The sequence below is a fragment of the Lagenorhynchus albirostris genome, chromosome 7 (assembly GCF_949774975.1).
Source record: "Lagenorhynchus albirostris chromosome 7, mLagAlb1.1, whole genome shotgun sequence".
Lineage (NCBI taxonomy): Eukaryota > Metazoa > Chordata > Mammalia > Artiodactyla > Delphinidae > Lagenorhynchus > Lagenorhynchus albirostris.
In genome coordinates, this window is record NC_083101.1 from 94,896,806 (window position 1) to 94,911,786 (window position 14,981).

Sequence of the window (14,981 nt, forward strand, 5' to 3'; positions counted from 1 at the left end):
CTCACTGATAGGGTTTTGATGTAAGTCTGCAAGCAACTGATTTATTATGGTCTCTGTGCAGTCAAACCTCTCTGTTAATGATAATCTGTATTTGCAGCCGCTCCCCAGTACTAGCATCACCGCCTCAGCTCCACCTCAGATCATCAGGCATTAGATTCTCATAAGGAGCGCACAGCCTAGATCCCTCACATGTGCAGTTCACAGAAGGGTTTGCGCTCCTATGGAATCTAATGCCGTCGCTGAGGCAGTATGCGAGCAATGGGGAGTGGCTGTAAATACAGATGAAGCTTCGCTCGGTTGCCCACTGTTCACCTCCTGCTGTATGGACTGGTTCCTAACAGGCCATGGACCAGTGACGGTTCATGGCCTGGGGGTTGGGGACCCCTGATCTAAGAGAAAGGGGAGGAGAGAAACGAAATTGGAGAAAATATCTGTGGATTAAAAAAATTCTTCTATGCATAGGACAGAAGAGGATTTTCTCCATAAAATTTTCAGAAATAGCTCCTTTAGATACACTTAAAAAAAAAATCCTTACTTAAAACAAACTGTTCTGCTATTATTTGAAAAAAAAAAACAACAGGCTTTACTTGGGGTACTTTAATAGCCATAATGCTAATATAAAACTGAAGCAAAAATTGTGCATTCACCTCTTATTATCTAAATGTGAGTATGTGGCCTTATACAAAATTAGATTCATTTTCAATAAAAAATTCAGTACTACATAATTACATGCACTATGAGCTATAAAAATTCAGTACTACATAATTACATGCACTATGAGCTATAAACTTCATTATATTAAAGGAGCAACTAATATTCCTTCAGACTCAGAAAAAAAGGAAAGAAAACAAAAAGACAGAAAACTATCTTTTATAAACAAATGGAAAATGTTAAAACATTCTGAGTTTTATAACAAATAAATTTGTTAAGGACCCCAGAGCACTTAAGTACACTGTGAAGAAAATGCTAACTTCTAGACCTAATATGACACAGGCAGCTCCCAAGGGAAGATGGAAGGAGCTAAAGCTACCACCCTCATTTCTTAGTATAATCAATTAAGCTTTTTGCATCTAATCAAACCCAACTATACTCTCACACAACAGTATTATCTTCTGGTGGTTTTAATACAAAACATTTCATATCTGGGACTTGGTAAATATTCAAATTATCAAGTTCATTTTCCTTCTATCCCCTATCTCTGCCACCTACTAATTCCCTTTCCAAAAAACTTACTTAAACATTAAAAACCACTGTATTAGTTTCCTAGGGCTGCTGTAACAAAATTACCAAACTTGGTGGCTTACAACAACCGAAATTTATTCTCTCATAGTTCTGGAGGCCAGAAGTCCAAAATTAAGATGATGGCAGGGTTGGTTCCTCCTGGAGGCTCTGAGGAAGAATCCCCTAGCTTCTGATGGCTGCCAGCAATCCTTTTTCTTCCTTGACTTGCAAATGCATCTCTCCAATCTCTGCTGTCTTTGTCTTCACAAGACCTTCTTCTCTTTGTTTTTTCTCTTTTTTGAATCTTCTCCTCTTCTTATAAAGATACTTGTCATTGAATCTGAGGTTCATTCAGACAATCCAGGATGAAATCATCTCAAGATCCTTAAGTTAATTACATCTGCAAAGACCCCTTTTCCAAATAAGGTCACATTCGTAAGTTCCAGATTGACATATCTCTCAGGGGGCCCACCATTCAACTACAGTCACTATCTTTCTAGGCTCAGTCATATCCTAATTATGAATAAATGCTTACTTCTTTAAAAGAATTTCAGAAACATGTCATATCATCCTTTTTCTAAACCTTGTATTATTTCACATATTTTTATCTGATAATTCTTTTCAATTGGGTCTATTTTCTTATAAATCCTTTTAGGGTTTTCATGAGTCACTGTGAAAAAGATTGGCATGGTAAAACAGGTAGATAGTAAATGCTTTTACCTACAAGAATATTATTTTTGCGGATTACCAAAGTAGAAAACTCAGTGAGTCTTATATATTGATCTGGGTAGTCTTCAGTTTCACTGAATTATGTTTTTATCTCTACCTATACACCTTAACCAGGATAAATATTCTTATAATGATAAGGTTAAACATATACTTTTAACTTAGGAAGTATTCAAACACTGCCTTTAATTTTTACATTATTACTGTTATTTCATTCATAAACTAATGTTATCAATGTGCACACCCTTAGGTGAAGTCAACTTTTTGAAAGAATGACTTCACAGAATGAGAATGTCTCCAAATTCTCTGCATCAGATGAAAGAACAAAAATGTCAGATTTATCTGGTGATGCAGATTTCATTATCAATGGTGGAAAAGTACTTTCTTAAATGAGTCTTCCAACAGAAGCTGCTCACCTTTTTTGTAGTAACAGAAGAAACACTTCCTCAGCTCAAAATTCAGGCTACCCACCAACCCTAACCTTTGTCCAGCTGCAGAGAAACACAGTAAGCTGGCACGAAGCCTGGGAAGCCCTGCCCCCTCCTCCACTGGGGTCTGACTGTGTGTATAAAGCTCTCTGAGGACGCACACATTTACATACTGACATAAAAGTTTCAAAATATCGGTGTTATCCTTCAAGAATAATGTGACTGATGCAATAATTTTAAAGTTCAGAAATCTAACAGAAAAGCACAGGACACAGCACAAAAAGAGAGCAACAGGCAACAGGTCTGCAATCTTCACACCTACGGAAGCTAAAGAATGCATTCTGAATAAGGACTCTGCTACAGAAGCAAACAACACAGCATTAGTCTCTTTACCCAAAATGTTGCCTTTTCAACTAACACCTTTTTGCCTTATGCTCTGTTTTGAGGAACAAATCAAGATGGGCGTGAACAATCCATACCTCCACCAGGAATAATTGCCAACTTTGTTTCAACCAGGCCCATTTTTGCAGAAGAAGCTAAAAAGGAAAGAAGAAAATTAAGTAACATCCACATCATCAAATTCAAATATGATGACCTGAAAAAGTTAGGAAAATAAGCTACAAATATTGTTTACTAATTAAATTTGTGTCACAAATCTTTTTAAAAATCACTTCAGAAGGCATTTAGTTATGGAAATAAGTAAACATTCTAAATGACATATATTAAGAGATTCACACAACATTTTCTGTTAAAAACTGCTTGGCAGAGAATTAATTTTTGATGCAGAAAGACCAGGGTTGTGACTACATAATTTGACCTGATACTGCCAAGTCATGTTTGAAGGCTTAGATCTCATTAATTATTCAGGATGAGGAGAGAGGCTGTGTCTGACAAGTATGAATTCTTTAGCTGCCTGAACAGCCCTCCAGATCAAACAGCTTAATATATCATATCAGATATGGCAACTTTTCAAGACCAAATCTCTAGTTACTTTTGACAAATGGCTTTGCTGTTCTGACAGCTGGACAGGGTTCCTCTTTCCATGTTTGTTTTCACGGCTACTTTAAACCATATTAATTATTTCTTTATTTGCATATCCAAATGTACTTGGACTACTTCCCATATCCTGATTCCCAGAACTTGCATTCTTTCAAAAATGGATTGTGTGTAACTTGGCTTTTCAGTTTAAAACCCAAAAATCTCAGTCAAGAAAACAGAGATCTAAAATAAAGTGAAATGGGGGAAAAGTACACATGGATTAGCAAATGCAAATTCCAAGAGCCAGTTACCATAAAATTAGTAAAAAACATAATTATATTGACTCTACATTTAACAGGCAGCTCCATCAGAAGAGACAGTGGGAACCAGGGGAAGAACCATGACAAATACTTGCTGCCTACCTCGCCCAGTCCTTGATCCCAGAGCCCCTGTATGTCACCCCTATGAGGGACAAGGATACAGACAGCACTGTGACCATACAGAAGATAGTGTTGAGGACAGCACTGGCAGCATGCAGTACGCTGGCAGGATAACAGAAGTGACAGCCGTGACGCCAGACTGCCTGGGTTCAAATCCAGCTCATCACTGATCTGGGTCTTGTTTCTTCACCTGTCTCTGCACTAGCTTCCTCAAGCACCACAGTATGTACCTATCTCACAGGGATGTTAGGCAGATTAAGTGAGCTAATATGTGTCAAGTATTAGCTGAACACCAAGTCAATACTCAGCACATGGTTAGCACTAATTGTTTCCTTCATTATTTTCATAAACACTTCATCCAGTCTTCAGAAAACCATGCAGGAAGAAAGTGTGCCTCAAAGAGATTAAGTTATTACTACTATAGCTAACAATAATTATGTGCTTAGACTAGTCACATGCTGCACACAAACTCATTTAATCTTCACAACAGTAACCGTCATTTCTCCCATTTCAGAGGAGGAAACTGATCTAAAAAGGGCAGGACCTAAGATCCAAATTCAGTCTGTCTGACCCAATTCCTGTTCTCCTTTCCTCCTGCTAAGACTGAGCAAGATACTACAAAAGACTGTTTTCTTAACTGGGAATTTTAAATACTTCATTAAGCCCAGGAGGTGATTTTTTCTACATGTTCTATTCAACAACAGGAAAAAAATAAAATATTTGGAACAATCTGAAGAGTAGGCACAAACCTCATTTTTAAAAAGTTATGTTTTTATATAGGATTAATTCTCACCTGCTACTCTTATATCACATGCTAAAGCCAGTTCAAGTCCACCACCTAAAGCGAGTCCATCTATTGCTGCAATGGTTGGCACTGGAAGATTAGCTGAAATAAAAAGAAAGATTTTATGCTCCTTCAGTAAGAGTGTTACCTTACTATGCAATTTATTTTACATTTTTTTCTGTGAATATAATTTTAAACGAAATATCGTCTATAGACTTTTATATCCCTTTTACTTTTAACTAAATAAGCATTTCATTCTTCGTTATTCTAGAAAATGTAATGATTGTATAGGGTTTCATCACATAAATATGCAGTAATATCTTTAAATCTTACCATATTATTGAAATACATTCATAAACATTTTCTGTTGAATTAAAAGAATCATAGTTCTGATTCTGTATTCTTCAAGCCTGAAGCCTTTTATGAGATGTCTGGTTCACACAAATTTCAAGTTCAAATGACTTAGGTATAATGCAAAATTCATGACCCTTTATAGGTTACCCTGGTACTCAGAATGATAGAGCCTCATTTAAAGAAGTAATACATCTACTCAAACAAGACAGAAGCAGTCCAAGTGGCTGCTGGGCGTCAACCCACTAGTTCTACCATTTGGCAATGAGTATGATGAACAGTAGCTAGAAAGTGATCAGGCTCTATCAAATACCACACACTTCAGATGGAAGAGATACTGAGAACCTGTCCAAAGGCATGACTGGGAAGGGGTCAGCCAATCACAGAACTCAAAGCCAGATTTTCTTTAGTCCAGAAACACTATTATTTTAATGAAACTTCTGTAAATATACAGATTTCATTTTCTACAAGTAGTTCCAAAACTAACTGGTTAATTATTCCGTGAAGCAGAATCCTTTCTATAAATTTTATTTTGACTATGGGAATGTGAAGTAGGTTGAACAAGCTTAACATATGAATAAAATGTGGATATTAAAAAGGTACCATCTCCTAATTTGTTCTCACCACAAAAAAGAAATAATAATTGTGTGACATGATGGAGGTGTTAGCTAATGCTACAGTGGTAATCATATTACAATATGTAAATACATCAAATCAACACATTCACCTTAAACTTACACAAGTTATATGCCAATTATATATCAATTTAAAATAAATAAATATATAAAATAAAAATGAATAAATAAAAATAAAATTTAAAAATACCATCTCTAGAAGTCTCTCTTCCATAGGTATTCTGATATGTGAAATTCCTCAGATAGAGAGCTTTATTCAAATTTGTTGAAGTACACTGAGTTTTCTTCATACATGAAGAAATTTATTAAATTTATTCTAAGAGCAAAGCTGAAATTGCTGAGATAGAGCACATATAGATGCTGCCACCTGAGGCAAAAGCACTACTGATAGAGCAGGGATGAACGGGGCTTGGGAACAGGGCATATTTCACTATTTGCACCTGTCTGAGCATTTTGCGGGGAGGTGGAAGCTTGAAAGGACAGGACAAATTCAAAGGTGCTCCACACAATGTGCTTTACAGCACACCTGGTAAAAAAATGAACAGACAGCTATGTCAGTGTTTACAGTCAGGAAATGAGTTTAATGAAAAAATAAAATCTAGTTATTTTATCTGACAAAAAAGAAAAATTAATAAAGTAATATAATGGCAAATTAATCCAACTGGCTCCCAAGGTCACCTCAAGCCACTACAAGTACAATGGAATTACTGTTACACAGCTCCCAATTCTCCTTCCTTTCTACAAAGCTAGCTATAGAAATTATCATATTTCTAGACTCCTTCAATCTGCTACCTCCCCATTCTCAAGTCGCTCCCATCAAAATTTTTCCCTAGGCCTCACTATGGCCTTGGCTCACCTCCATCTAAGACAAGCATCTAGAGGGAACAGAGTAAACGCATTTCATCACTCCCACTCATCTCCACCTCACAGCTCTAGTCCCACTCATCTCACCGAGACCGTTCTTGCTCCGCTTACCAGTGACACTATGATATTGTCCCATAACCAATGGGCACCAGTCCCTATTAAACTCGTTGCCTCTGAATATCAGAGACATAAATCCTGAACACTCCTCCTCCTTGAATTCCTCTCTTCATTTGCCTTCTGGATTCCTCCCGCTCATTTTTCCTGCCTTTCTTTCTGCCTCTGGTTATATCTCAGCCTTCTTCCTCTCTAAATAGAAGCTCTGCCCAGTAGGTCTCTTTCCTATCCTTAACTTTTCCCATCTGTAATACCAATGATATACAAATCACCACTTCAAACCCAAACTTCTATCTAAACTGTATCTCTACAGTTACCTGTCTGTTGGACATCTCCACTTAAATACTTTATCATGTTCAAATCAACTTCCTGTCAATCCTTCTTCTAGATTCTATCTCACATTCACCAAGCATCTCCATTCACCAAGTTACTCAAGACAGAAACCCAGAAGTCATTCCAGATGTCCTCTTTTCCAATGATCTTACATCTAATTGTTTTCTAAGTCCTGTCTAACAGGTCACAATTTGGCAAATCTCCCTCCCTTTCATACAGCCAAAGTTCTGGGCCCCCTCATTTTGCACCAGCAGGAGATCTCTAATTGACCTCCTTCACCTGCAATGTGCCCCTTCCAATGCAACTTCCATATTTCTTGCAGGATAATCTTTCCAAAGTGCAAACAGGGTCATGCTCTTCCCCTACTTAAAACAGTACAATGATTTATTCCACATTCAGGGTAAAATTTGTGAAAATTTTAGCATGGCACAGGAGGCACCTGATGAACTAAGTCTGCCCACCTGCCCAACCCCTTCTCCAACCTCACACACCTACTCTGTGTTCCAGCCCCAAATTACTTAAAGCACCTTCAGAAGTCATTTGCATCCAAACCTGTGTACAAGCTGCCCTCTGCCTGGAACGCCTAGCTAGTCCCTAATTATCTTTCAAGGCAATGCTCAAAAGCCCCTTGCTTTACGCTTCCATGGCACTCTGTACACACTTTTCCAGGAGAGCATTCACATTCACCTTCTGAATGGACAGTTCCATTCAGAAGTAAAGATTAACAGCACATCAATGCTGGTCAATAACATCCTTCCTACCACTCTGGAACAAACCGCAAGATTTTTCATTGCCTCTTCTAACTCCATTAATTCTGGTATTCTCTCTACTCTTCTTCTTGTTATTAACTTCTTTCATTTAATACTTTAATGGAACAACATGAATATATGCAGCCCTATGGAGCTACAGAAAAGAAAAACTGCAGAGTTCCTAAGATGGAGAGAGCAACAGGAAGAGTGGGGTATTCTCTCCTTGCTGTGTGAAAATGCTGGTCAACAGTGAGTGTCTTCAGCACTCACTAAATATCTGCTGGAAGCTGACGTATCAGAAAACAAATTAACAAAAATGAGTTTAAAGGCTTCCAAAATCAAACCCAAGCCTGAAATATGTGTACCACCAAGTTCCAATTTCTGAAAATTTCAACTCATGGTAAATAGGAGTTATTTCATATTCCTTAGATTTTTTCCCCTAAAAATAGCAACAAATTGATGTGATATATATGGAAAAGAATTTTTCTTCACATCAAACTGTGCATTGAAAATGTAGACTAAATAGAAGGGTAAAAGGAATAAAATGAATGTAAATTACAAAAGAAATACTCTATCACTTCATAATTTCTAAAGCATAATGGAAAGAACACAGGAAAAATTCCTGGTCAACTGTAATGTTCTTAATACTGCAACACAACGATTGCCTCAAAAAGACATAAAGCTGGGCTTCCCTGGTGGAGCAGTGGTTGAGAGTCCGCCTGCCAATGCAGGGGACACGGGTTCGTGCCCCGGTCCGGGAAGATCCCACATGCCGCGGAGCGGCTGGGCCCGTGAGCCAAGGCCACTGAGCTTGCGTGTCCGGAGCCTGTGCTCCGCAACGGGAAAGGCCACAACAGTGAGAGGCCCACATACCGCAAAAAAAAAAAAAAAAAAAAAAAAAAAAAGACATAAAGCTTTGCTCTACATTTTCATTAGTTAATATTCTCAAATAAATATTACACTTAAAAATCACACTTAGCCAATAGAAAGTTAAAAAGCACCATTTTTTCAGAAGTATAAAATGTCACTAAAAGAAAAAAAGTAAAAACACAAATGAAATTAATGTATATATACCCTTTCCCTTTATTGTGAGAAGTCTATAACAAACATTACTTTGACAAAATAAAATGATGGGGGAAGGGGCATGTTCAACAGACAGGTTTCAGGTTCTACATGACTTGAAGTATGAGGATGGAGTTTATATAATGCAGTGGTAGGAAAGGAGAAGAAATAAACAAATGCAAACATGCTGACCTGGGAGATGAGGGCACTGGTGGGAAGGGGCTAAAATGAATCATCTCGTGCTAAAGTTTTTCTTAATTCTGAAGTTAGAAAACAATACTTTTCTGCTATATGCTTTACTTTCTGGAAGTAAAGAAAATTATTTTTAAATGTGACAGTTAAGAACTTAAGGTATTTTCTCGAGGAGATAAAAGTTTTTAACATTGCAACTTATATAAAAATATATAATAAAAATGACAAGAAATGTGGGGTCCTTATATTACAAAGAACACAGAAAATAGGGTATTAATACTCTCAAATCATTAAATAGGTAAACTACTTGGTACTTTTGAATATTAACATAAATTAGCATTCTGTAAAGCTGACTATAAATTTTTTCCTACTAAAAGAATTATTTAAATAGAACAACTGAATTAGCATTCAATGAGTAATTAAATTTCAATCATTTTATAATATTGTAAGTCCTGAAGTTCTATATCATCCTAATTTTTCCCTGAAAGATGTTTTTCTTGTAAACATTTTTCAGGAAAATGTAAGTGACCTCAAAGTACATGCTAGTTTCATAGTTACCTAATATGCTTGCTTTTATACATAGTGTTTCTTCTACTTGGGAGCAGTTAATAATCTTAGAGAAAACTCAATAAAACAAACATCTGAAAGGCAGATTATCAGTTTCAAAGAACCAAGAAATATCAAATTGGCAGTTGTATCAGAGTGAGACTGAATGAAACGGGAACTGCCACGAGCACTGGCTATTCCCAACAGCAATAGGAAGAAATGATGACTCAATGTGTTATGCAACCAACAGGATTAGATACTATTTTGAGTTTAGCACCAGGAAATGAGCCAGGTATGACAAAGAAGATAATCATCCTTTGAATTCTCCTAAAAATATAATTAAAGCAAACAATTAAAGTGTTGCTATTTTAAGAGAAAATAAATGAGCTACAAGGCAGGCCCTGTCTACTCCAGAGTCTGCAGGACACCCTCTGCGAGCATAACGAGTCAGAGGCCACGAACGTGGGGGAAAGGCAAGTGAGGGGCTCCTTTCAGCTCTGAGATAAATACAGTACATAATGTAGGTTTTCAGATGTTTCTAGAAAAACATAAACAGTGCGATTATTAAGGGACTGCTAGTGTCACTCATGAGTTTTAAATTTGGTTTTGCTTGAAGAATAGTGTTCTTATAGAAAACACAAGAATTAAATATTTCAAAACAAATGCCCATTTAGTAATACCAAAAGTCTGACTTTATTGAAATCATTGAAGGAGAATAGAAATAAAATCAAGGTTAACTGAAAGTTATAATAAATTCCAAATTATCCCTAATTTCAGCTAAAACTTTACCTTCAGGTTAAGCTGCCATCATCAAGTTTCAAAGGAACCACAAAAAAACAAAATAAAACCACTCCTGCCCAAAGCCTGCATGCTGGCTGCATGTTGGCTCTCCGGAGGTCCAGTCTGGGCCACTGAGAAAGGAACAGGCCTGACTAGACGCCAACAAACACACTCTCCTCACCACACCGGGGGCTGGAGGCCCACAAATGGGAGCCACCCTTCCCAGGACTCAAAAAAGTGACCACTGTGCAATCTGAGTAAAGCTGCTTGAATTTTCTAAGCTACCACTTACGCACATGCCTTCCTGTCTTTCTACGTAGCTACCTATGGATCTAGCAAAATAGTAGAAAGTGCTTACTATGTCTGGCCACTCTCCTAAGCACCTCAGAAATATTTAAACCTCCTACCAGCCTTATGACATCAGAACTATTACTGGGTTGAGGAGTTGCTGTTAGTTGCCCAGGATAGCCACAACTAGAGCACAGGTGGTCTGGCTCCAGGCTCTCCCCTGTACCCATTATTGTCTATCACCAGTTCTTACAGCCCAGACCCAGAGTCCCTGAGGAAGGACTCAGCATTGTTAGCCATCCTTTCCAAAGGATGTGCAGCCATGTACCTGAGGAAAGGGAAATGCTGAGACTCCTAAGAAACTCCGACAAGCACACTGGTTCTATGCTCTTCTAACTCTTGGAAATCTAGAGCAACACCACAGTTCAGTGGATCCAATTGGGGAAACCTCAGGAGCCAGATGCAAGGCACCAGTCAGTTGACTGTAACAGAGTTCTGACTCGAGTTTTCCCTGGGAACCCCCAACCCAGACTGTCCCTAGTATATGACTATATAGGTTATTAAAGTAGGAAGAGCCAACACCTGAGCATTCCCTTCCTACCAAAATTCCAAATCAAATAAAGCCTCCCTAGGGGAAATGCAGAGAGGGGATGCTGCTGAGGTTAAATCCCCACATGCTCCCACTCAACAGCCTTGTCTGGGAGATTATAATAAGTGTAACTGAGTAATGACTTCCACTGTCAACTGCTACTTCAGATAGAATAGAGCCCCTGGCACTTCAAATGCTGCTTGACAGGGCAAATGTAGTTATTGTGTTGCTAATAAAAGTATAACACTAGAAGTAGTTTACTTTTTGACCTGTAGGAAAAAAACAGCTTTACTGCCTTGCTTCATTAACTCTCAGGGTCTATATCCTTGCCCTTCAAAGTGGGGTTGTGGACCAGCAGCATTAGCATCTCATGGAAGCTTGTTAAAAATGTAGAATTCCAGGTCTCACCCAGACCTACTAAAACAAGGATTTGCATTTCAAAGAAGATTCCCAGGCAAAGCTCTGGACACCTCCTCTAATCCCCAGAGAACCTGACAATCTCATCAATCCACAAAACTGACAGAAAGAAGCAGTAAGGGCCTTAATTCTTTGGGGGAACAGTAGTAAAGGTAAAGATGGTCAAGATTTACATACAAATATGTGTAGCAGCTTTACGTGTAACTGCCCCAAACTGGACACAACCCAAATGTCAGCATGTGGTACATCCATACAAGGGAACAATACTCAGCAATAAAAATGAACCAACTACTGATCCATGATAAACATGGATGAATCTCAAAAAAGCGTATGCTGACTAAAAGACAACATACAAAATTAATGCATACTGTGTTCCATTTATAAAAAATTCTCAAAAGTGAAAACTAGTCTCTAGTGTTACGAAGCAGTTCAGTAGTTTTCTGGGGACAGGTGCAGGGCAGGGAGGTGAAGAAGAAAAGGATTACCAAGGGCCATAAGGAAACTTCTGGGGTGATGGATATGTTTACCATCTTGATTATGGTTATGTTTTCACAGGTCGCAGTTACCACACTGTACACTTCAAAGTTGCAATTTATTATATGTCAATTATACTTCAATAAACCTGTTTTTAAAAAGCATATGACTTGATTAATATAAAAATGATAAACAAAAGAAAGTACACTAGTTCCCTGATCTTTTATAAACAATAGAGATATAATTTAAAATTGATAAATCAAGTAATACAGGTATGATTCAATTTAGAATTATAAAGAAAACAGTAAGAAAATATGATGGGATAAGAGAAAGGTTGGAGGAAAGAATTTAAAACTGGAAATATGCCAATTCCATCACTGCTCATAGTAAGAAGTCAACAGAACTTTCTAAAGGAACAGAGGACCAAGTACACTACATAAAGTTCTAATAATAAAGATAACCAGGTGACACAAAAATACAACCCTTTCCCATTACTAGAATAAACCTATACACAGAACCATGAAAACACACAGCATATTTAAGATTATTTTTTTAAATGTAAAATCACCAAAATCAGAAGGCATGGAAATCGTAATGACAGACCTAACACCAAACATATCAATACAGTTAAGAAGCTATAACCATCAAGTAAGAAAACGACTCCAACTGGATCACAAAACGAAACCCAGCTAACAAGCAGAACAACAGAGAAACATCTAAAACAAAACAGAAAATAATATTTTAAAAATATGAAAGATGTCAAATACACAGTCAAATACAAAGAAAACATCTCATAACCTTAATAAATAAGGGCAACACTGGGGTAAAAATTAAATAAACAAACAAAAAAGGTACTTATTAAGGCTTAATAAAGCAAAAATCCACAATAAGGATCTAGCAGTGATAAAATACCTATGCACCAAATAACACAGGATGCACAAAGCAAAAACACAATAAATTCAAAACAGTACAAATGTCACAGCCATTCTCTGACCAATATGCAATAAGTAAACTAGAAAATAACAACAAAACTACTAGCTAATTATAGACAAACACATATGGGTGGCCTGGAGGCACATTTTCTTCCCCATTTTAGTAACCTAGCAGACAGTTGGCTCAATGTGTGAGGATCAGTTTAGCAGGAGTGCAGGCTCCAGCCACCTGTCTCCAGAGGTACTTTCTAACAAAGCCACTCACTTTCCCAACTGGAAAGTGTCCAGTGTACATGGTCATACAGATGTTCTCCTCTCCCCTGACATACTAAATATATACAGCATTAGAGAGGTGGGTTCTACTCTCCTATAACTTTTGCCCCAAAATTTCTTCTACCCTAACAAATTATTTTTTATCTAATTGGCTAATTCAAAAATGAATAAATGGGCATATTCTTGGCTCAACTATTCCCTCCTTCTTCCTTCTCTTGGAAATGCACCTGGCCTCCAAGAACACAGGTTCTCCTTGATGCCTACGTGAAAAGTGCCCTGTGAGTTATGCGACGCTGCATCTGGGCCAACTGCTGTAGGAGGTGGCCAGAGCTTCAGTGTAGCTCTGACTGGGGTAAGCCGGTCTAACGCTGGCGATCCAAATGAGCAAATCTCATCAACAGATCTAAAGCCACAACCTTCAACTGAACGGTAATAAAGTAATAAAGATCATATCAGTAATAAAGATAACATTTTGCCTTTTTTGCTACTTTTTATTTTATTTTTCAATTTATTCCAAACCTCAGAGAGAAGGATGATTTCTATTTATTAAGGCTCCCTCAGATACCCTAGTAATATGTATAATGATATTTTCTGCATTGTTGTTTATAATAGTAAAAAACTAAAAACTACCTATAAGCCCATCAATAAAGGAATAATTATATACATTATGGTATATCCATAGCAAACAATACTAGGAAGTCATTTTTTAAATTGCAGTGATAAAAATCCACATTGGCGAAAACTAGATTCTAAACTATTCCCAGAAATAATTTTTCAAATACAGTGTCTATCACACAGCCAAAGAATAACCAAGGAAACAAGATACAGTAAGAACCAGTAGAAAAAAACAATTAAGAAGAAAAATATCCATGTAAAATTGAGATCCAAAGTCATCAAACACTGATTGTCAAAGACATAAAGCCAAGCAGGAAACTGTAAACTATAAAAAGTGACAAAACAGATTTTTTAAAGAACGAAAACAAAATGAAATAAAATAACTCAATGTTTATAACAAATCAGGTGCAGCTTACAAGAAAACTAGTGAGCTGGTAGATGGGTGACAAGAAACTATTCACAGACAGGTAAGGAAAAACAAATATGGAAAAGACAGAGATAAAGGATAAAGTAAGAAGGTCTAATATATGTCTAATTGGAAGAAGATAAGTGAAATAAAGATCCACCTGAATGAGTTTAAAATAAAGCAGTGGTTTATATCTACTAATCCCAAACTCCCAATTTATCCCTCCCCCACCCCCTTTCCCCTTTGGTAACCATAAGTTTGTTTTCTATGTCCGTAAGAATAAGAATACACACACACACACACACACACACACACACACACACACACACACACACACACACACATGTGTATATATTAATATATAACTGAATCACTTTGCTGTACACCAAAAACTAACACATTGTATATCAACTATACTTCAATTAAAAAAATAAATAAACTAAAATAAAGTAGCAAATTAAACCTGAATAAAAAAGAAAGGAATTAATAAAAACCAGAATAGGGATTAATAAAACAGAAACAATAGAGAACAAAGCCCAATACAGATTTTTTTTAATGTATAATGAAACTGAAAAGCGTCTGGAGAGACTGATCAAAGAAAAAGAGAAGACATGAATTACCAATATCAGGAATGAAAAGGGGACATCATTGTTGGTTCTTCTGATATTTAACAGATAAAAGAATATTATGGATGACTTTAAACCAATGCATTTGACAATCTAAATGAAATGGATAAATTCCTAGAAAACTAAAAATTTCCAAAAATAAAATTAAAAAACCTGTT

At 36.9% G+C, this 14,981-nt stretch overlaps 1 protein-coding gene across 9 annotated transcripts in view; it reads right to left on the reverse strand.

Annotated features, from left to right (window-relative positions):
* Nucleotides 1-14,981, reverse strand: part of AUH (AU RNA binding methylglutaconyl-CoA hydratase) — a 161,288-nt gene that overhangs the window by 71,351 nt on the left and 74,956 nt on the right. For all 9 annotated transcript variants that reach the window (XR_009541662.1, XR_009541663.1, XM_060155554.1 and 6 more), the window contains 2 exons: nucleotides 4,587-4,679; nucleotides 2,855-2,911 (listed from right to left, as the gene is read on the reverse strand). Coding sequence is in view for 7 of the 9 variants with exons in the window: in XM_060155554.1 (XP_060011537.1) it covers nucleotides 2,855-2,911; nucleotides 4,587-4,679 (150 nt within the window). In the remaining 2 variants the exon portion in view is untranslated. The remainder of the gene's footprint in view (nucleotides 1-2,854; nucleotides 2,912-4,586; nucleotides 4,680-14,981) is intronic.